This window comes from Carcharodon carcharias, chromosome 9 (assembly GCF_017639515.1).
Source record: "Carcharodon carcharias isolate sCarCar2 chromosome 9, sCarCar2.pri, whole genome shotgun sequence".
Classification (NCBI taxonomy): Eukaryota; Metazoa; Chordata; class Chondrichthyes; order Lamniformes; family Lamnidae; genus Carcharodon; species Carcharodon carcharias.
The window spans coordinates 2,974,827-2,997,299 of record NC_054475.1 but is presented as its reverse complement, the minus strand read 5'-3'; the positions used below and the strand labels follow the sequence as shown (position 1 = coordinate 2,997,299).

The window sequence follows — 22,473 nt, the reverse complement described above, 5'->3', positions numbered from 1 at the left end:
GAGTCAAAGGTTATGGGGGTGGGGGGGTGGGGGGGTGTTGCAGATAGGAAAGTGGAGCTGAGACCACAACCGATCAGCCATGATCTTATTGAATGCTCGAAGGATCAAATGGCCTACTGCTGCTCCTGTATTAAAAACTGAAGATGCTGGAAACCCTCAGGAACAGGAAGTTAGAGTTAACGGTTCAGGTCTCACAAAAGGTCATTGGCCTGAAATGTTAACCCTGCTTCCTCTCTCCAAAGATAATGCCTGACTGCTTGAGGGTGTCCAGCATTTTCAGTTTTTAAATCACGGGTACATCGCCTAGCAACTGGTGACAGGTCAGACAGATCGCTCTCCTTCCCATTTATGGAAGGGATCTTTAGTTGGATCAGAGGAGAGATTTAGAACTTAATCATAAATAATTGTCCACTTGCTGGAAAGTATTCTGTTCAAATTCTTCAGTTCCAGCATCAGACTATAATTATTCTGTAGCATGTGCAAATTTTATCAAGACATCATAAGTTATGGTTTAATTTTTAATTAAGATTTGTGGTAGGAAATTAGAAAGCTTGATCTTCATAACTATATATATGTGATATACAATCTCTGTACATATAAATATGAACTTCATTTCTCCTATGCATGGAAAGCAATTAAATTAAAAATTTACTTCTTCTGACCCCAAGCAACAGATTTTGTTAAAAGACAGATTATTGGCTACAAATAAAACTGGGCCTTCAACATTCAGTTGTCTTTTCACAATACAAGGATTACTCCACTTGGTATCCAATGTCACACCAATTTAAAACATTCTATCTTAGCATCACACTTCAACATAACACCCAAGTGGAAAATGAGAAATGGAAAGGTGGTTGGATGACTGAGTGAGGGGGGTGGGGGAGTGAATGTAAGTTCAATGGACAGGAGGAAATATATTGCTTGCAGTAACATTAAATCTGCTCAATCACAAAGCTATCCAGATGAATGGACCTAAAGAGGAATCCTAAAAGATCCATAGTTTTCTTTTGACAAATTTATTCCATGCGATGAGGAATGGTAGAAAGATGTATAAACAAAAGGGAACAATGAAACAAATATCTTTTGATCACAAGAATTGTTACATCACAGAAAGAGTCCATTCAGTGCATTGTCTCTGTACTGGCTCTCCAAACAAACAATTTTTTAGTGCCATTCTACCCGAAACCCTGCACATTCTTCCTTTTCAGATAACAGTCCAATTCCCTTTTGAACGCTTTAATTGAAGCTGTCTCCATCACACTATCAGGCATTGCATTCCAGACCTTAACCACTCACTACGTGAAAAAGCTTTTTCGCTTTTGCTTCTCTTGCCAATAGCTTTAAATCAGTGCCCTCTCATTCTCCATTCTTTCATGAGTGAACAGTTTCTGCCTATCCACTCTGTTTTGAATACCTCTATCATATCTCCTCTCAGCCTTCTTTTCTCCAAGAAAGAGAGTCTCAATTTCTCCAATCTATCTTCATAACTGAAGTTCCTCATTTCTGGAAGTATTCTCATGAATCTTTCTGCACTCTTTCCAACGCATTCACATCCTTCCTAAAATGTGGCTCCCAGAACTGGATGCAAACTCCAGCTGAGGCCAATCCAGTGTGTTATACATTTTCAACATAACCGTGCTCCTGCACCACCTTTATTTTATATTACCTCTCCATGTTCTTCCTACCAAAATGAATTGCTTCACATTTCTCCTCATTGAACTTCATCTACCACCTGTCCACCCATTGCACCAAATTGCCTATGTCTCTTTGAAGTTCTACACTATCCTCTTCACAGTTCACAATGCTTCCAAGTTTCATATCATCTGCAAATTTTGAAATTGTTCCCTATACACCAAGATCTGGGCCGTTAATAATTATCTGGAAAAGCAAAGGTATCAACACCGACCCCTGAGGAACTCCAATACAAACCTTCCTACAGCCCAAAGAACATCCATTAATGACCACTCTCTGTCTCCAGTCACTCAGCCATTTGTTGCTATTGCCCATTTTATTCCATGAGCTACAAACTTTGCTCAGGTCTGTTGTGTGGCACTGTTTCAAATATTCAAATAAACCACATCGACTTTTTGTTACCACTTCAAAAAACTTCAAGTTAGTTAAACAGGAATTTCCCTTAAGAAATCCATGCTGACATTCCTTAATTAACCCGCATCTGTCCATGTGAAGATTAATTCTATCCTAAATTATTGTTTCTAGAAGATCCCCCCCACTATCGAAGTTAAACTGACTGACCTGTAGTTGCTGGGCTTATCTCTACAATCTTTTTTTCAACGAGGTTGTAATGCTTACAATTCTTCAGTCCTCTGGCAGGAAAGCCTGAGGAAGACTGAAAAATTATGGCCAGTACAAGTAGCCAATCTCAAAGATGAAAATTTAAGTTGGAAGTGGCTTAGCTGCTTAGATCTTAACTCACGCCAAGTCCCGTTCACATGTGCTCGCTGGCTCCTAGTCCTGCAATAACTTGATTTCAAAATTCTCGTCTTTGTTTTCGAATCCCTCCAATGGCCTTATACGTCTAACATCCTCCAGCTCTACAACCCAATACAATCTTTTCACACCTCCAATTACGGCCTCTTCTACATTCTTGCTTTTAAATTTCTCAACCATTGATGGCTGTGTCTAGGTCTTAAGTTCTAAAAGCTCCTTAAACTAACTCTGTACTAGTTTTTCATTATCTGTCTTAATATCGCTGTGTCAAATTTTTGTTTAATAACACTCCTGAAGTGCCTTGGGATGGTTTAAGACATCAAACGAGTGAGATAAATGCAAGCTGTTATTGATTACTGAGTACTTCACGCTCTAAATTAGGGGATGGAGTAAAGGTAAAAAATCATTTTGTGATTAAAGAAGTACGAGCCCATGATTCATTAAGATTCAGTGTTGAAAGGAAGATTTGTATTCAGGCAATAAGCACTCTGCTTTGCAATCTGACACACAAGACCACATCTCAAGTTTTGCAAGAAACTTTCATTCTGATGCTGTCCCTTTAAAGTTTTGTGTGCTACAAGTAGGAAATCAGAAAACTTTCTCGAACTATGTGCAGTCTTCTGTCACAATATCGGCCCAATCTCTCAATATTCTGAAGGAGAAGCCCAGCTACAGGCAAAAGTCAAGAAAATAAACCCAAAGTCTCTCCCAAACTGGGGATAAACTAAACTAAAATGCAATGTTTCCACCTCTGTTGTTCTACTGAATCATCTGCATTTAAACAATTCATTCATCACCTCAACAGTATTCGAACCACTGCATTCAGAACACAATATCTGTGCCCATCCTTACAATCTCCAATGCCACTCTTAGCAGCCATTTGTTCAGCTTTGTAAAAAGTTATATCTAATAGAATCTGACATCACTGCTGCCCAGTGGGAAAGGAAAAAAATCCTAATGAGCTCTGAAGAAGCTTGCTAATTTTTTTTAATATGTCTTTCAGATTTAGAATCAAATTTTAAATTTAATAACCTGTTTACGATTTCTGCTTTGGTTATGTCAACATCACATCTGTATTCCGCCAACATTTTCTTAAATTATGAATGTGGATAACAATGCGATAATGACCAGATAATCTGTTTACGTGATGTTGATTGAGGGATAGATATTGGCTAGAACGCCGGGGATAACTCCCATTTTGTTCTTCAAAGTAGTGCCATTGTATCCTTTACATCTACCTGAACAGACCAACAGGACCTCGGACAATGCTCCCTCAGTACTACACTGGAACATCAGCCTTTTATGGGCTCAAACCCTGAAGTGGGGCTTGAACCCAGGGCCTTGTCATTCAGAGACGAGAATGCTACCAACTGAGCCACATCTGACACTGGCTATATAAGCTGCAATCCCCAGCATTCAAAAGGCTGCATCATAATCCTTGCATATTATCTCCTGAAGTCTCCTTCAATTAATTATATTATGAAGCCTAAAATTTCACTCAATGTCCAAAACATTGCGTCACCCATACAAATTTAGATACTTATTTTGGTTTTAATATTGAACTGGATTCTTAGATAAACTAGTTTACAACATCTACACATTGACTGAGTGCTTTCACTGGTCAACATACATCTAATTACAAAACACATCCCAAATATGAAATGCATTTCTTCCAATCCATTATCCCTCCTCCCCATCATCTTGAAAACATGCTTAAAAATAAAAAATGCAGTCAACATGTCAGGTAGCATCTGTGGAGGCAGAAATATAGGACCAACACTGGTGATGTTACAGGTAAACAACTTATAAAAAGGAGGTAAAAGCAAAGAACTGCGGATGCTGGAAATCCAAAACAACAAAAAAATAAAAAGGAGGTACAGAAACAAGGAATAACAATTATCCATTGTTTAACCATCTTTGGCCTTTCCTCCCATACATTAGCCTCTCTTTTCCTGCTCTCTTTCAATTATAGGGTTCTAATCTGCCAGAAATAGGAATTTTCAAGAGGGATCCCACCCAGCAGCTTGGAGCTTCAACTAGTTGAATGTTTGAGAACCATCCCAAAAATAGAATAAAGCCAATAGTCTTGAAATAGAAAGTATGTTTCCCGAAAACCAGAAGAAGTGCCTATTCCGTTGGGTTTTGTTTCTAGAAATGAATTTGGGATGGAAGCAAGGGGAAAGAATCGAGGCGATTTAAAATAATGGCTGGGATTTTCCAGCCCCATCGTGGGTGGGACCCGCCGAGGGCGAGGCAGTGCCCCAGCCAGAAGTCCATTGACTTGTGGCAGGGCTGGAAGATCGCGGTGGTGGGCAGGTGCGGAAAATCCCACCCAATGAGTTCTTTTTGTAGCCTTTCAAAGCCACCCATTCTTCTCCACCCTGGCCCCCACCCCCATCCCCATCCCCCCCACCAACCCATTACACAGACACAAAACAGTTTCAAAGGAAGAACTTATTTGGAATAGTAGCCCAAATCCCTTTAAATTCAAAATAGCTATCAACCACATCAAACCACAACTTAATTTCCAGCTGATATCTTATAAAAAGAGATTTCTGGAAAGTCAAGAGATCCTCAAAATTTTTATTGATTCCACATTTGTTAAACTTGCTAGCAAATTACTTCTTTTGGTACACCCAAAACATTTCTTTTCTGCAGTTATTAATTTCCCCTAGCTTTAGGGAAAGGGACCTGTGGAGAATGTGTGCTAACTTTCACAAAACTTTAATCCAACAGAGATATTGACAACTGCATTCAAACTAGTGAAAGCCAAAATTTCTCAAAAATTAAAAAAAAATGTCGGCATCAATACAGAAAACCCAAAATACTCAAGCAAACCTTTACTGCTGGCCTCAAGAGTTTCGATAATTTGGGGGGACCAGCCAAAGCATTTGTGCAAGCTGAAGTTGGGTTTTTTTCTGTGGGAGAGTGGGGGTGAGGCAGAGTCAAATACTAAGTTGGATGCCATTGTGAAATGGGTTCCGGCATTTTCTCTATCCAAGACAGAAATTCCACAGCATTACACTGGGAAGTAAATCCCAGGAGGCATGTTTATCTCAATTTTAGATAAATGAAATGCACTTGAGCAATATGATAAGTTGATACAAAAGTTTAGACAAAGATTGGCCACAATTATATGTACACTAGGAAGAATAGATAGGTATAAGAACTGTTCAAAGCTTGGGCTAGTTGCTTCTTCCTGATAAAAACAAAAAACTGCGGATGCTGGAAATCCAAAACAAAAACAGAATTACCTGGAAAAACTCAACAGGTCTGGCAGCATCGGCGGAGAAGAAAAGAGTTGACGTTTCGAGTCCTCATGACCCTTCAACAGAACTGAGTGAATCTTAGGAAAGGGGTGAAATATAAGCTGGTTTAAGGTGGGGGGAGAGAAGAGAAGGGAGCTGGGGTGGTGATATGGTTGTAGGGAAAAGCAAGCAGTGATAGGCGCAGATAATCAAAATATGTCACAGACAAAAGAACAAAAGAACACAGAGGTGTTGAAGGTGGTGATATTATCTAAACGAATGTGCTAATTAAGAATGGATGGTAGGGCACTCAAGGTATAGCTCTAGTGGGGGTGGGGTGGAAAAGCTAGCAGGGCATAAAAGATTTAAAAATGATGGAAATAGGTGGGAAAAGAAAAATCTATATAAATTATTGGAAAAAAAACAAAAGGAAGAAGAAAGAAGCAGAAAGGGGGTGGGGATGGAGGAGGGAGTTCAAGATCTAAAGTTGTTGAATTCAATATTCAGTCCGGAAGGCTGTAAGGTGCCTAGTCGGAAGATGAGGTGCTGTTCCTCCAGTTTGTGTTGGGCTTCACTGGAACAATGCAGCAAGCCAAGGACAGACATGTGGGCAAGAGAGCAGGGTGGAGTGTTAAAATGGCAAGTGACAGGGAGGTTTGGGTCATTCTTGCAGACAGACCGCAGGTGTTCTGCAAAGCGGTCGCCCAGTTTACGTTTGGTCTCTCCAATGTAGAGGAGACCACATTGGGAGCAACAAATGCAGTAGACTAAGTTGGGGGAAATGCAAGTGAAATGCTGCTTCACTTGAAAGGAGCGTTTGGGCCCTTGGACGGTGAGAAGAGAGGAAGTGAAGGGGCAGGTGTTACATCTTTTGCATGGGCATGGGAAGGTGCTATAGGTGGGGGTTGAGGAGTAGTGGGTGATGGAGGAGTGGACCAGGGTGTCCCAGAGGGAACGATCCCTACGGAATGCCGCCGGGGGGGTGAAGGGAAGATGTGTTTGGTGGTGGCATCATGCTGGAGTTGGCGGAAATGGCAGAGGATGATCCTTTGAATGCAGAGGCTGGTGGGGTGGTAAGTGAGGACAAGGGGGACCCTATCATGTTTCTGGGAGGGAGGAGAAGGCGTGAGGGCAGCTGCGCGGGAGATGGGCTGGACACGGTTGAGGGCCCTGTCAATGACCGTGGGTGGAAAACCTCGGTTAAGGAAGGAGGACATGTCAGAGGAACTCTTTTTGAAGGTAGCATCATCAGAACAGATGCGACGGAGGCGAAGGAACTGAGAGAATGGAATGGAGTCCTTATAGGAAGCTGGGTGTGAGGAGCTTTAGTCGAGGTAGCTGTGGGAGTTGGTAGGCTTGCAATGGATATTGGTGGACAGTCTATCACCAGAGATTGAGACAGAGAGGTCAAGGAAGGGAAGGGAAGTGACAGAGATGGACCATGTGAAAATGATGGAGGGGTGGAGATTGGAAGCAAAATTAATAAATTTTTCCAGGTCCCGACGAGAGCATGAAGCAGCACCGAAGTAATCATCGATGTACCGGAGAAAGAGTTGTGGGAGGGGGCCGGAGTAGGACTGGAACAAGGAATGTTCCACATACCCCATAAAGAGACAGGCATAGCTGAGGCCCATGCGGGTACCCATAGCCACACCTTTTATTTGGAGAAAGTGAGAGGAGTTAAAGGAGAAATTGTTCAGTGTGAGAACAAGTTCAGCCAGACGGAGGAGAGTAGTGGTGGATGGGGATTGTTTGGGCCTCTGTTCGAGGAAGAAGCTAAGGGCCCTCAAACCATCCTGGTGGGGGATGGAGGTGTAGAAGGATTGGACGTCCATGGTGAAGAGGAAGCGGTTGGAGCCAGGGAACTGGAAATTGTTGATGTGACGTAAGGTGTCAGAGGAATCACGGATGTAGGTGGGAAGGGACTGGACAAGGGGAGAGAGAAGGGAGTCAAGATAACGAGAAATGAGTTCCGTGGGGCAGGAACAGGCTGATACGATCGGTCTACCGGGACAGTTCTGTTTGTGGATTTTGGGTAGGAGGTAGAAGCGGGACGTCCGAGGTTGGGCGACTATCAGGTTGGTAACTGTGGGAGGGAGATCCCCAGAGGAGATGAGGTCAGTGACAGTCCTGGAAACAATGGCTTGATGTTCAGTGGTGGGGTCATGGTCCAGGGAGAGGTAGGAGGAAGTGTCTGTGAGTTGACGCTCAGCCTCCGCGAGGTAGGTCAGTGCGCCAGACAACAACAGCACCACCCTTGTCAGCGGGTTTGATGACAATGTTGGGGTTGGACCTGAGAGAACGGAGTGCAGTAAGTTCAGAGAGAGACAGATTAGAATGGGTGAGAGGAGCAGAGAAATTGAGACAACTAATGTCACGCCGACAGTTCTCAATGAAAAGAACAAGAGAAGGTAATAAACCAGAGGGAGGGGTCCAGGTGGAGGGAGAATATTGGAGGCGGGTAAAAGGATCCATTAAACGGGGAGAGGACTCCTGCCCAAAGAAGTGAGCACGGAGACGAAGACGGCGGAAGAATTGTTCAGCATTGTGCCGAGACCGAAATTCATTGAGATGAGGGCGTAAGGATATGAAACTAAGTCCTTTGCTGAGCACTGAACATTCAGCGTCGGAGAGGGGAAGGTCAGGGGTTATAGTGAATACACGGCCGGGGCTGGGATTGGAAGATGGGGTGGGGACGGAGGGACAGGCAGGGTTGGAGGGTCCTAGATGGGTGTTGGTGTCGCTGAGTTGTTGGAGCTTGCGTTCCTTAGCACTTGAGAGAAAGAGAAAAAGTTTCTCGTTGAGGTGTCGGATGAGATGAAGAATAAAATGGAACTGGGGGCACGTGCAGCTTTGAAAAAGGGTGCGGTGGTGCTGCTGGAGGGAGAGGTCGAGCGTGTTCATATGGCGGTGCATGGCACTGAGTGTGGATCTCAGAATGTGAATATTGAATTCAACAACTTTAGATCTTGAACTCCCTCCTCCATCCCCACCCCCTTTCTGTTTCTTCCCCCTTCCTTTTGTTTTTTTCCAATAATTTATATAGATTTTTCTTTTCCCACCTATTTCCATTATTTTTAAATCTTTTATGCCCTGCTAGCCTTTCCACCCCACCCCCACTAGAGCTGTACCTTGAGTGCCCTACCATTCATTCTTAATTAGCACATTCGTTTAGATAATATCACTACCTTCAACGCCTGTGTTCTTTTGTTCTTTTTTCTGTGACATCTTTTGATTATCTGCTCCTATCACTGCTTGCTTGTCCCTACAACCACACACCCCCCACTTCTCTCCCACCCCCCACCTTAAACCAGCTTATATTTCACCCCTTTCCTAAGATTCACTCAGTTCTGTTGAAGGGTCATGAGGACTCGAAACGTCAACTCTTTTCTTCTCCGCCGATGCTGCCAGGCCTGCTGAGTTTTTCCAGGTAATTCTGTTTTTGTTTTGCTTCTTCCTGAGTTTTGAAAGTGCCTAATTTTATTTCAGAGAAAATGTTTTGGCTCAACATAAATTTAACAATCAAGTTCACTTAACAGACACTCCAGAAAAACCCCTATACCGTTACATTTGCAACAATCATAGAGAAAAAAGTTAAATTAAAATTACCAGCGTATTTAACTCTTGGCTTTTATCAGTTTTCTTTCTTTCCATCCCTCCCAACCACCTTGGCCCTGTACAGGAGCTCTTATCTTAGTGCTTTCCGTTATCATCAAGAATCAATCAAATTGCTAACCCATTTTTTCTGTACAAACACTGATGGACATGTGTGCATTTCCTGCCTTTTATTACAGGAAATATAAGTAGATATTAAAACTGATTTGTAGAACTCTTGGGTAAGCATTGTACACTCACGGTCTAGCATACTTGCAGGATCATGGTCAGCATCATTTTACCAATTAGCGAAAGACAATTTAAATTGCAGCCCATTTGATACTAACTAGCTCCTGCTCGAAAAAAAAGCCGGAACATCCCAATTTCAAATATATCCAGAATTTAATGGCAGCAATGGAATTGGAACTGGAAGCTCTGGGGCTGATATTTCACCAAATTAAGCTCAGGACACTGGTGACAGGCAGTTCATGGACTTTAAGTCCTTCAAACCACGTCATGCACTTTAAATGCTCAAGCAAAACAAGCAGATGGGGCAATGCATCACCTAAAAAACAGCAGCTCCAACAATGCAGCACGACCTCAGGATTGTATAGATGTGGGGGCTTAGGTTATATACTTGAGTTCTGGAATGGGACTGGAGCCCACAGCCTTTTAATTTGGAGGCAAGATGCTATCACTAAACAAAGGCTGATAATCTTTAAACAAAAAGGATATTTTTCCCCCATTTATTACATGCAAAAAAAATTACTGCAGAAATACCATAATGGTAATTGACTGCCGTTAATCTCTTATGTGCTGTTTCCATCAGTAACATGTGAGGTGACATTTAATAAATTATTTAAATGCTTTTAGGATATATATTTCCTATATTAAAGCAATTATATTGTTTTTGTTGCAGCATTGAATAATGCATAGAGCATCTAATCAGTACTGACTTTCATAGATGGATTCACATACTAAACCAGTCAAGCTCTGTTCATCATAGCAAGCAGACACTGCTCTTTTACGAGACAATTTTTAACCCCATCAGTTTGGCCCGAAAGTGATCCACTGATACACAACTGAAGAATGTTGAGGACGCTTGGATGATTTCTGAATAATGATTAGGAAGAATAATTGTGGTGAAATCTTTCTAAAGTAGATGCTTTGGAACATGGCTTTTCAGAACCCAGGATATATACATTTGATCCTCCCATAAGCTCATCAGTGAGTAACATGCAATTGCCGTTTGCATGTCAACAAAAAGTTTACACTATTTACAAATTCATCCAAAGTGTCTGAGTTCATTGATTGGTCACCCACAAAAGGAGTGTAGAGATGAACAATAAAGTGGAAACACTGTGGGAACATACAACACAAAAGACACACGAGGTGCTGAAAAAGACCTTCTTGGTTTGATGGGATAGTCAGTTGCCAAGGCCTTTGTATCAATAAAGCCTTTTTTCAGGAAAACTCACCCAGTGAGGCCCTTATTCGACACATAGCAGGACGTTCAAATTCAGACCACATTACAAGAACAAACCTGGTTTATCAGAATCACAATTGCAGCTTTTCAAAAGAGCAGTAATATTTTGTTATAAACAAAGCAAAATGAACATGCTCACATGCACACACACACACACACACACACATAAACAACCTACCTTCTACTGGAGAAGTTTTTAACCTTCTACAGATATCCTGAACATCACCATAAGTTTCATGTATTTTATTGACTGCTTCACCAGATCGCAGTTCCATAAGGGCACGCAGATCCCCGACAGTACAGCCAAACTCGCCCTCATGATTGCCCTCTGCAACAGAGTTGCCTGGATGGTGGCTTGTTGTGTTGTTAGTCATTTTTCCCCTTAGAAATTATAAAGGTTGCAGCTGAAGTTGAAAGATCCACACCAGACACTGGTACGGCAGTCCTACTGACAGTTCCAATGGGAGTCTGCAAATTTTAAATTGGTTTTTAACTCTCGTGGCAATGATGCGAACATCAGCAGAGTCCAACTTCTCCAGAACAAGGTGTCATAAGGAAATGCATATTACTGCAGCAGTAGCCTAGCAACAACAGTTTAATTTCTGCTCTTGCATCTCTTGGTGCCAGTAAGCCGCTGAGAAAATCTGAAAGAGAAGTTGCAATGTGTTACTCAAATGATTGATACTTGACATGCAACTTTTAAAAACCAAAATAAGCTTAACGAAGAATTTCACACTTAATGGTGCCATGTATAGAAATTCGTGGAACTTTGCCAGAACACTCCACAGCACCATTCACCATTCCCATGGTCAAAAGCATTTTCAGTTTTGGTAGTGAAACAGATTTTTAAAAAAAACTTTACAGAAGTCAAACATTTTAAACTGAATAAAATTAACATACCTAACTTCAAAGAATGAAATTATGCAAAGCTAAAATGACATTTCTAATGTCCTACATGGGTCAGAATATCAATATTTCTGCAACAAACTATTGTACTACAGGTTGAGTATCCTTTACCTGAAACCCCTGGGGCAGATTGCGTTTCGGTAGTCAGATATTTTCAGATCTACCGTATATACAGTTGGCCTACTTACATTACAATAGCCTAAGATAGCTTTAGTCTATGGCTCTGTAGAAGAGTCATATGGACTTGAAACGTTAACTCTGTTTCTCGCTCCACGGATGCTGTTAGACCTGCTGAGTTTTTCCAGCATTTTCTGTGTTTATTTCAAATTTCCAGCATCCGCTGTACTTTGCTTTTATCTACAAATGTTAGGCTGTTCTTCATTTGTCAACTCTAACACAACCTACTCCTTTCTTGTTAACACTTATTACATCTGTAAAATTATATTACATTGCTTTATTAACATACAAATTAACTGCACAGCCATTCAAAAAAAAGTTTGGTTTAGGCTTTGTTTGGTTTTCAGATGTACGGCTAAAGGACATTTGACTTGTAACTAGTTTCACCGGGTGATAGTTCTGCCACCACTCTCTCTGTCTGCCCTCCCCTCCCCAGTAAACTGTATCTTTGGGGTATAAATATTTGAAGCAGTGCAAATGTACACTTGCGAGCAAGTATGGTCCTCCAGTGCATCATGAGGCAAATTTAATATTCTAAATTATACATGGTCACCAATCAAGAGCTATACCAGAAACACATGCTAGAAACTTAATCATTCCATAATCAAAATACCGCTACTTTTACTATGAACTTCCCAGCTAGGCATTCTACTTTACACATGGGGCTGTATGCAATGATCGTACATTGAGGCTAGAAACTACAACTAGATTCTTAACACTTCAGCCCCAGGCCCTCAACAACCAGAAGGTCCTCCTTCTATTAATTAGTATCTCTCCCTTCCTTTATTGGAAACTCAGCTCATTGACAAGCTCAGCTCTACCAAAAGATGCTCGTCCCTCCACCCCAAGCCCCTAAATTTATGATTTTTGTCCTCTTCCAATTAAACTTCAGTTACTTAAAAATGAATGAACCGTTCCTTTAAGTGCATATAACCTGCAATGTAGGTGTAGTGAGGCACCTCATCTACTGCACCAAAACACTTATCTGTATTGCACCTCATGTAATGTCAAATTTATGTAATGTACCTTCACAAATTTTAATAAAGTATATTTTTTGGAAAGAAAACACTTCCTTTAAGCAAATTGAAAAGAAAATCTACGTTGCCAAGTAACTGAATTATTTCAATGCTTTCCATAACACTATTGTGCAACAGCAAAGCTAGCAATTGACTTTTTTCAAACTAATGTGTAGCCACACACATTTATATCTACGCATTACTGGGGTCAAGAAGCTTATCCACCAGATGGAATTGGGCAGACTTATAGTGAAGCAGCGTCACTCGCTGGCATTTCATCACATTATGGAGAACTTTGAAACCAAAATGCTGCACAAATGACCAATTTTGGATGCATTTCACCACATTCTGAAGTCTAGACTTGACTACAAATTAAATTCAATTCTCAGCATGCAGTACTGTAATACTATTAACATTTAAAATGAACAGAGAAATCCACATTGCCCATTTAATGGTTTTTTAAGAATTTCTTTCATGGGATATGGGTGTTGCTGGCAGGGACAGTATTTGTTGTCCACTGCTAATTGCCCTGGAACTGAGTGGTTCGCTTGGCCATTTCAGAGGGCAGTTAAGAATCAACCAGATTACAGTACTGTGGATCTGGAGTCACATGTAGGCCAGGCCAGGTAAAGGTGGCAGATTTCCTTCCCAAAAGAACATTAATGAATCAGATGGGTTTTTACAACAATCAATGATAGTTTCATGGTCACCATGAAACTGAGACTATCTTTCAATTCCAGATTTAATCGCATGAGAGATAGAATATTTGTGGAAAGGTGGGAGATGGGGGCTGGGTAAAAAAAGAAAAGGGAAATAATGCATGGAAGACCATGCATTAAGCATCCTAGCCTAAATGTATATGTTTTTCACTCATTCATGGGATGTGGCCTTCACTGGCTGGGCCCAGCATTTATTGCCCATCCCTAGTCGCCCTTGAGAAGGTGGTGGTGAGCTGCCTTCTTGAGATGCTGCAGTCCATGTGGAGTGGGTACACCCACAGTGCCATTAGGAAGGGAGTTCCAGGATTTTGATCCAGCGACAGTGAAGGAATGGCGATATATTTCCAAGTCAGGATGGTGAGTGACTTTGAGGGGAAATACAGGTGGTGCGGTTCCAATCTATCTGCTGCCCTTGTCCTTCTAGATGGTAGTGGCTGTGAGTTTGAAGGTGCTGTCTCAGAAGCTTTGGTGAATTCCTGCAGTGCATCTGGTAGATGGTACACACTGCTGCTACTGTGTGTCGGTGGTGGAGGGAGTGAATGTTTGTGGATGTGATCCAATCAAGCGGACTGCTTTGTCCTGGATGGTGTCAAACTTCTTGAGTGTTGTGGGAGCTGCACTTATCCAGGCAAGTGGAGAGTATTCCATCGCACCCCTGACTTGTGCCTTGTAGATGGTGGACAGGCTTTGGGGAGTCAGGAGGTGAGTTACTCATCGCACTATTCCTAGCCTCTGACCTGCTCTTGTGGCCATAGTGTTTGTATGGCTAGTCCAGTTCAGTATCTGGTCAATGGTAACGCCCAGGATGTTGATAGTGGGGGATTCAGTGATAGTAATGCCATTGAACATCAAGGGGTAATAGTTAGATTACCTCTTGTTGGAGATTGTCATTGACTGACACTTGTGTGGTGTGAATGTTACTTGCACTTGTCAGCCCAAGCCTGGACATTGTCCAGGTCTTGCTGTATTTGGACATGGACTGCTTCAATATCCGAGTTGTGAATGATGCTGAATATTGTGCAATCATCAGCGAACATCCCCACTTCTGTCCTTATGATGGAAGGAAGGCCATTGATGAAGCAGCTTAAGATGGTTGGGTCACGGACACTACCCTGAGGAATTCCTGCAGTGACTGTTCTGCAGCTGGGTTGACTGACCTTCAATAGCCACAACCATCTTCCTTTGTGCTGGTTATGACTCCAACCAGCTGAGAGTTTTCCCCGATTCCTATTGACTCCTAGGGCTCCTTGATGCCACCTTCGGTCAAATGCTACCTTGATGTCAAGGGCAGTCACTCTCACCTCACCTTGGGAGTTCAGCTCTTTTGTCCAGGCTTGAGCCAAGGCTGTAATGAGTGGCCTTGCTGGGACCCAAACTGGGCATCAGTGAGCAGGTTATTGCTAAACAAGTGCCACTTGACAACACTGTTGAGACCCCTTCCATCACTTTGCTGATGATGGAGAGTAGACTGATAGGGTGGTAATTGGCAATTTGAGTCCTCCTACACAAAGGTGGCTGCAACATGTGCCACCCACAAGGTTCACCACACATTAACGATTCACAACTTCAGCAGCACCTTCCAAACCTACAGCTCCACCACCTAGAAGGACAACAGCAGCAGGACTATGGGATCACCATTGCCTGCAAGTTCTGCTCCAAACCATTATGAAAGACATGTATCGCCATTCAGTGTCACTGGGTCCAAAACCCTGGAACACGCTGCCTAACAGAATTATGGCAGCACCTTCACACCACACAGTCTGCAGCCATTCTAGAAGATGGCTCACTGCCACCTTGTCAAGGGCTACTAGGGAATAGGCAATAAATGCTAGCCTCACCATCAATGCCCACATCCCAAGAATTCCTCAACTTCTCAATTATAGAGCACCGAATCAAGCACAATCAGAAATACAGATCACTATTTCAACTGAAATTCTGGTTTGCATACCAAATTAACTGGCTGGCAGCAATACTTCACAAGAGCCAAGGTAGCTCTGCCCACCTCCTGTCACAGAACAGATAAATGAAAGGAAGCAGTATTTAAACAACACCTCCTTCCCACCCCACACTTCACTCAGTATGTTCCCTATCTTTTTCTGTGCAGAACTTCCTTCATTCGCCAAGGCCACCATTTACCAAGGCCACTACTCCCAAATCCCAGTACAGAAACTGTAGAGTTAATTCTGAAATGTGAAAAAAAAATCAATCATGAACAAAAGCAAAACAAGTGCAAGTTTCTACATAACTGATGTTCTGATTCTGATCCCATATGATTTAACCCTTGTACACAACAGCTACTATGGGACCACTAGGACAACATTAATACTTCTAATGCTACCAAAGTTGAACTGCTTTTGGTTTCAATATTTTCAGAGAGACAAATGTCAAACCAGGGCAAAACTCAAAAATATACTCCTTCATGCAAGCTTTAGCATATAATGCAGAGTTTTCCCACAGCACAGACCTATTGAGGATATTTAATGGCAATTGATTTTTCATTCTATGAGCAAGGGAGACTCCATTAAATGAGGGGTTAACTTGGTGACTGTTCCAGGATAAATGGTGTAAAAATACATTAGATTTGCATTTAGAGTTAATAAAGTTTTAATTCTGAAAATATTTGTGGCAAAGTCCTTCCCCTTCACCAATTGAGAACACAAGTCTACAAAATCCCCCTTCAGGCACACATCAACAGTTGCTTGGTCTAGCCAACAGGTGGCACACACATGACCACTGTTTAGTAGGCGACCCTTAATAGCCTGGTCTCTCTCCCTTCCTTCAGACACCTGGCCAAATTGACACACTTGTCAATAAACACCACCAACAACCACCCCACCCCACCCCCCCCCCCCCCCCCTTCCCCCCCACGAGAGGACAACTGCAAAGCAGTAAATCAAAACAAGAATTCAAAGCTGAGTCACCCAATTGAGAATCTGGAAACAGACTGGTGTTGTAGCTATCAAGCCACCTGTTTGTCACTTTTATAACAGCTCCTGTAACCCTATCAGTACCAAAAGATTTTATATCTTACACAAGCATCTCACTAGCATTTGTTGAATAAACACAGAGCTAGCTTTAAGACAGCCTTCTGTGTACGGTAACTATGTGTTTAAGTAAGCTACTCACACGCGTGATGTTCGTGAGCTGCAAAGACTTGTTTCATTTAAACTCAATGCTATGTTGCATCCTGACATCTCCCTCAAAAACACTGGCAAGTCATCTCAGCAGAAAACAAAAAATACTTGCTGCTGTCCTCAATGCAACACCACCAAACCCTGAACCATAAAGGTTCTGAGAATGAGAATTGTGTTTTTTTTTTAAAAACAACCATACAACAGAAAGATGAAACACACATTGCGACACAGAACATTTAACACTGTCCTCTTGTAGAGTACACATATCTCTTGGAAACAGCATATGTTCAGTAATCAGTAATATGAAAGAGACATAATAATAGTAATCTCCATTCAACAAATTTAATTGTAGTAAGCAATTAAAAGTTACCTGCTAGTACCAGTGAGAACTGCCTTAAATCAATAAATCAGGATTAGCTGACGGAACATTTGCTTTTCCCAAATGACACTGCTCATTCTCCATCTCCACCGTCATTGACAGAGGCCCAGAGGCCAGTCATGATGAGCTTTAGTTCCACATCGCCCACTCCCTACTCCTGATGGGGTCTGTTTATGTTTGGATGAAAAAGTGACTCAGCCGTGGGCCAGAGAAATCAGTTTTGTTCCGTGTAATGTGAGCAGCCAGGAAAATCTAGCAAACATCACTCTGCAGTTGCCTAGTCTAGGGAGACCAAGGCATGACTGCAATTCAAGCACAGGCAATTCCTTAGAAAATACTTGACGTTCTAATAAGGGAAGGGCTATTGAAAACATTCAACATCCTTCTTTCCTAGTCACTGATCTCTTTGGCTGTTAAAAACATACTGAGTCGAACAATTATTCTCACAGTTAAGCAGATTAGGATAATGTTGGCACTCATTAAAATGGATTAAAGAATTTCACCATCAATACCCATTTTAAACAATCAGCTGCAAAGAATTAAACAATATCCTTCAGTTTTGTTTGCTCTGATGATCCTACTTTAACTAGTTAAATGGTGAGCCCAATTTCCAGGAGGAGCAAAAAGAAAAACAGTAAAAGATTGCTTAGAGGAATTATCAAACCAAATATTAGATGAAACTCAATTAGCATGCTGACAGCTGATGCACCATGGGCTAAATGACGACATCAATTAACGTTATTTTAGTTCCCTTACAAAGAATCAGAAATGCTCAAAGTCAGCACCTCCAGTCATTGCGAATCACTGTTCAATACTAAAAAAAACAGATTTTCTGGCTGTAATTGTTTGCTTTGTTCCCCTCCCCCACACACCTCCACCAGCAACCCCACCCAGTCAAAAATCAGGTCCATCTTCTCAAGTCTCTATAATTTAAACACAAGCCCACTTGTGTACACTGCAGTAACATTTAGCTCTGCCATCCTATTACAGCATTGGTTCAGGTGAGGACAGCCTGATCTCTCCTCTGTTTACTATCAATTACATTCTGTGGTCAAGCAGGAAATTTATTTCAGTTGGCATAATCTTTCCTTTTCCTCCCTGGCTGAAATGAAATGTTCCATCTGGCAGTCTGGCTCCTGAACTAGCGAAACACACCCACTGATGACAAGTCAGATTCAAGGTCAGTCACAATCCTGATCTCAACCCATAACTTGAGTTGACAGTCATACCATTCTACTGCTGAAACTACTGCATTCCTTTAATAGTGGGACTTTCTGTGCGATTATAGAGCAGTGATTGAGATACTCCAAATTAAAGTGATGGTTGCTTATACTAATGCAGCTACAATCATAGGTGCAGTACAGACAACAACAACTTACTTACATAGCACCTTTAACATAATGAAACCTCCCAAGGCACTCACAGGAACATTATAAAACAAAGTATAACACCGAGCCACATAAGGGGATATTATGTCAGCTGACTAAAGGCTTGGTCAAAGAGGTAGATTTCAAGAAGTGTCTTAAAGGAGGAAAGCGAAGTAGACAGATAGGAGAGGTGCAGGGAGGGAATTCCAGAGTTTGGGGCCTAAACAACTGAAGACACAATCTCCAATGGTGGAGCAACTAATATTAGGAATGCGCAAGAGGCCAGAATTAGGGAAGTGCAGATATTTCGAAGAGTTGTGGGGTTGGGGAAATTACAGGGATAGGGAGGAGCAAAACCATGGAGGATTTGAAAACAAGGATGAGAATTTTAAAATTAAGGTGTTGCTTGATGGATAGCTAATATAGTCAGTCGGTGAGCACAGGGGTGATTGGGGAACAGGACTTACTGCAAGTTACACGGTCAGCAGAATCTTGGATGATCTCAAGTTCACGGAGGGTAGAATGTGGGAGAACAGCCAGGAGTGCATTGGAATGGTTAAGTCTAGAGTTAACAAAGGCATGAAAATGAGGGTTTCAGCAAGAGAGGAGCTGAGACAGGGGCAAGGTTGAGCTTATAGAATTGCAGGACAATCTGCAATTTACCCAGTTATCAGTGTGGAACCAGACAGATAGTCTGAGGACCAAGTAATGCACTAGAATGGACCAAGCACATTTGGTATCAGGTGGTTCCCCATTCACACAACAGTCAAGGTGAACCCATGTTGGGCTGAGCTACTTCCAAAATGGAAAAAAAAAAGCATGAACAAAACACTTATGAGTTTGCATTTCTAAAAGTAAAATGTTTTAAAGTAAGGAGGTCCTGATGTTTTGGACAGAAACTTTTAAAAAAACGAAACAATAAGCATTTTATAATGAATTAATGCATAACCATGCACAAGTGACACTTCTGGAGTGGATGAATTACTCTGGTCACCATGTGTAATGAGATCAATACATTCAAAAAGAACTATTCTTCATATTTACCTGCAATATCCTGAAGTCCATCTTTTAATAGAGCGCAAATGTTTATGGAAATCACATTTTTACTAGTGTTTAGTGTTCAAAATATACGGAAGCTGAACTGCAAGTTACAAGAATTCAATCAACTCAGAAGTTTGCTAGGTGTGAATAGTGCACGGTGGTGATACTTGAGAAATGTTAACGTGCCAGCGAAATTCAAAATCAACTTACTGCAGGGGGGGAGGAGGGGGAAAACAGAGGAAAGAAAATGCTGAACAGGTTAAAGGAACAATCATCTTCAACACACAATGAACAGCTTCTCTAACATAACATTTATTGCTGAGTACAACTCCTAGGAATAAGCCGCAAATTTCTCAAATGTTAAATATTTAAAAGCTGCAGTGACTGACTACATGGTGTGTGTGTGTTAACATCTACCTCACCAAAAACCCTCCCTATGAAATTAAAATTATTTCAAGGCAGCAGTCTTTACTTGGCACTCAGATGATAGCTACACACTGCTTGACCTTCATTCTTGCAGTTTATAATGCCATCTGAACTGATGGATTAGATTACTTTCTTGCCAATTGCTCTCAGATATCCATTCTACTCTATTTCTGGAACACGCTTTTTGACGAGCAATCACCATGAAACTCAACTTACGAATTTTCGGTGTCTACCTTGCGTTATACACTTGAGATGTATTTGTCCTGCAGGAATCCACTGAACTAATGTTAACGTAATCCACTATGCTGCAACTTTAAAAAAAATCCATATGGGAATACTTCAATTAAAAAGTCAACCTACAGATGTTGATCGTGTTTGATCTGTTTGAAAAATGGATCCGCCCAGCTAAACGAGCCACATCCTTAACCTGACAGCTACACTGGCATGAATTAAATTTTCATGCCTTTGAACTTGCACTGCTGTAGACTGATCAAAGAATATAAACTGACTTTATACTTTAAAAGCTGAAGAGCAATGAACAGACATGCCATTGGAAACAATTTGTCACACATGACATTTATGCAGCTTTCAGCAGAAAGATGAAAATATCTCAGCACCAGGACAGTGCTGCATGAGGTCCTCAGGGTAGTGCCCTAGGTCCAATCATCTTCAACTGCTTCATCAACAACCTTCCTTCCATCTTACAATCAGATGTGGGGATGTGTACTGATGATTACATAGTGTTCAATACAATTCGTAGCTCCTCAGATACTGAAGCAGTTCATGACCATATGCAGCAAGGCCTGGACAACATTTAGACTTGGGCTGATAAGTGGCAAGCAACATTCATGCCATACAAGTACCAGGCAATGACCATCTCCAACAAGTGAAAATCTCACCATCTTCCCATGATGATTAATGGCAACACCATGACTGAATCCCCTGACCATCAACACCCTGCTGGTTACCTTTGACCAGAAACTGAACTGGACCAGCCATATAAATACCGTGGCTACAGGTGCAGGCCAGAGGCTGGATATTCTGCAGAAAGTTAACTCACCTCCTGACTCCAAAACCCCTCAGGTCCACCATCTACATGGTACAAGTCCGGAGTGCGACAGAATACTCTCCACTTGCCCGGATGAGTGCAGATCCAATAACACTCAAGCAGCTTGACACCATCCAGGACAAAGCAACCTGCTTGATCAGCAACCCATCCACCACCTTAAACATTCACTCCCAACACCACCAGCAGTGATGACCATCTAAAAAGTGCACAGCAGCAACTCATCAAGGATTGTTCGACAGCACCTTCCATAACTGTGACTTCTGCCACCTAGAAGAGTGGTAGTGTGAGATGGTGGCATTGTAGTAATGTCACTGGGCTAGTAATGCTGAGGCAGGGGACACAGGTTCAAATCCCACCACAGCAGCTGGTGGAATTTAAAGTCAATTAATAATATGGAATATAAAGCTAGTCTTAGTAATAGTGACATAAAACTACTGATTATCATAAAAATCCATCTGGTTCACTAATACCCTTCAGGGAAAGAAATCTTCCTTACATGTGACTCCAGACCCACGGCAATGTGGTAGCAAGCCACTCAGTTCAAGGGCAATTATGAATGGTAAACAATCCTTTCTCCAAAAATATATTTTATTCATAAAATTTGTAAAAGTACATGCTGTCATTTTCAAATCAAAATGTTTTGTAAGTTCAATAAAATTCAGTCGAAAATCTCCAGACAACATGTTTCACTAGGATGCCTCAAATAATTGTAAATACTCTTGATATTTCCAACATACATTCCTCGTCAGGCATTTAGCCAAGGGCGTACTATGGCTGAAAGGGCTTTGACAGTGACCTTTCCCCATTGCGCCTCTGCGGCGGCCACCCCTATGCTTTAGTGTATTCCTCAGAACATAGTCCTGGACCTTAGAAGGTGCCAAGGTCAAGGACAACTCTTTGCAATGGGGGGACCAGCAAGTTTCAGGCAGACCAAAGAACATCTTTCACTGAGTTGATGATCCTCCAGCCACAGTTGATGTTTATCTTGATGTGCGCCCCTGGGAACAGCCTTTAGCGTAGTGTCCTGTGTCACATGGCTGCTTGGGACGAACCCTGACAAAAACCACTGCATTTCTCTCCAGAGCTTCTTTGCAAAGGCACATTCCACAAGGAGGCAGACGATAGTTTCTTCCCCACCACAGCCACTTTGAAGGTAATGTGCAGAAGGGGCAAGACTCAAGGTCTGTAGGAAGGATAAGACGGGAAGATCCTTTCTCACCACCAGGCAAGCTGCATCTTGGTGCTTGTTTGAAAGTTTTGGTGACAAGACATTCTGAAAAATAACTGACAATCTGCTTAGGGAACCATCCAACCGGATCCAGCATCTCCTTTTCCTGTAGGGCCTCTAGGGCGTTACATGCTGATCACTGCCTGATGGACTTGTGGTCAAAGGTGTTTTCATGCATGACCTTTTCCACAAGGGACAGGTGGTACAGCACCGTCCAACTACTCGAAGTGTTCTA

General features: G+C 41.9%; 1 protein-coding gene across 4 annotated transcripts in view; it reads right to left on the bottom strand.

Annotated features, from left to right (window-relative positions):
* Nucleotides 1–22,473, bottom strand: part of LOC121282515 (plasma membrane calcium-transporting ATPase 1-like) — a 270,618-nt gene that overhangs the window by 147,068 nt on the left and 101,077 nt on the right. For 2 of the 4 annotated variants that reach the window (XM_041196228.1, XM_041196231.1), the window contains exons 1-2: nucleotides 17,099–17,242; nucleotides 10,955–11,420 (exon numbers count right to left, since the gene is read on the bottom strand). In XM_041196228.1, the coding sequence (XP_041052162.1) occupies nucleotides 10,955–11,150 (196 nt within the window). In that variant the 5' untranslated portion in view covers nucleotides 11,151–11,420; nucleotides 17,099–17,242. Of the gene's footprint in view, nucleotides 1–10,954; nucleotides 11,421–17,098; nucleotides 17,243–22,473 lie in introns of those variants that run through there. The other 2 variants (XM_041196229.1, XM_041196230.1) reach the window with 1 other exon arrangement.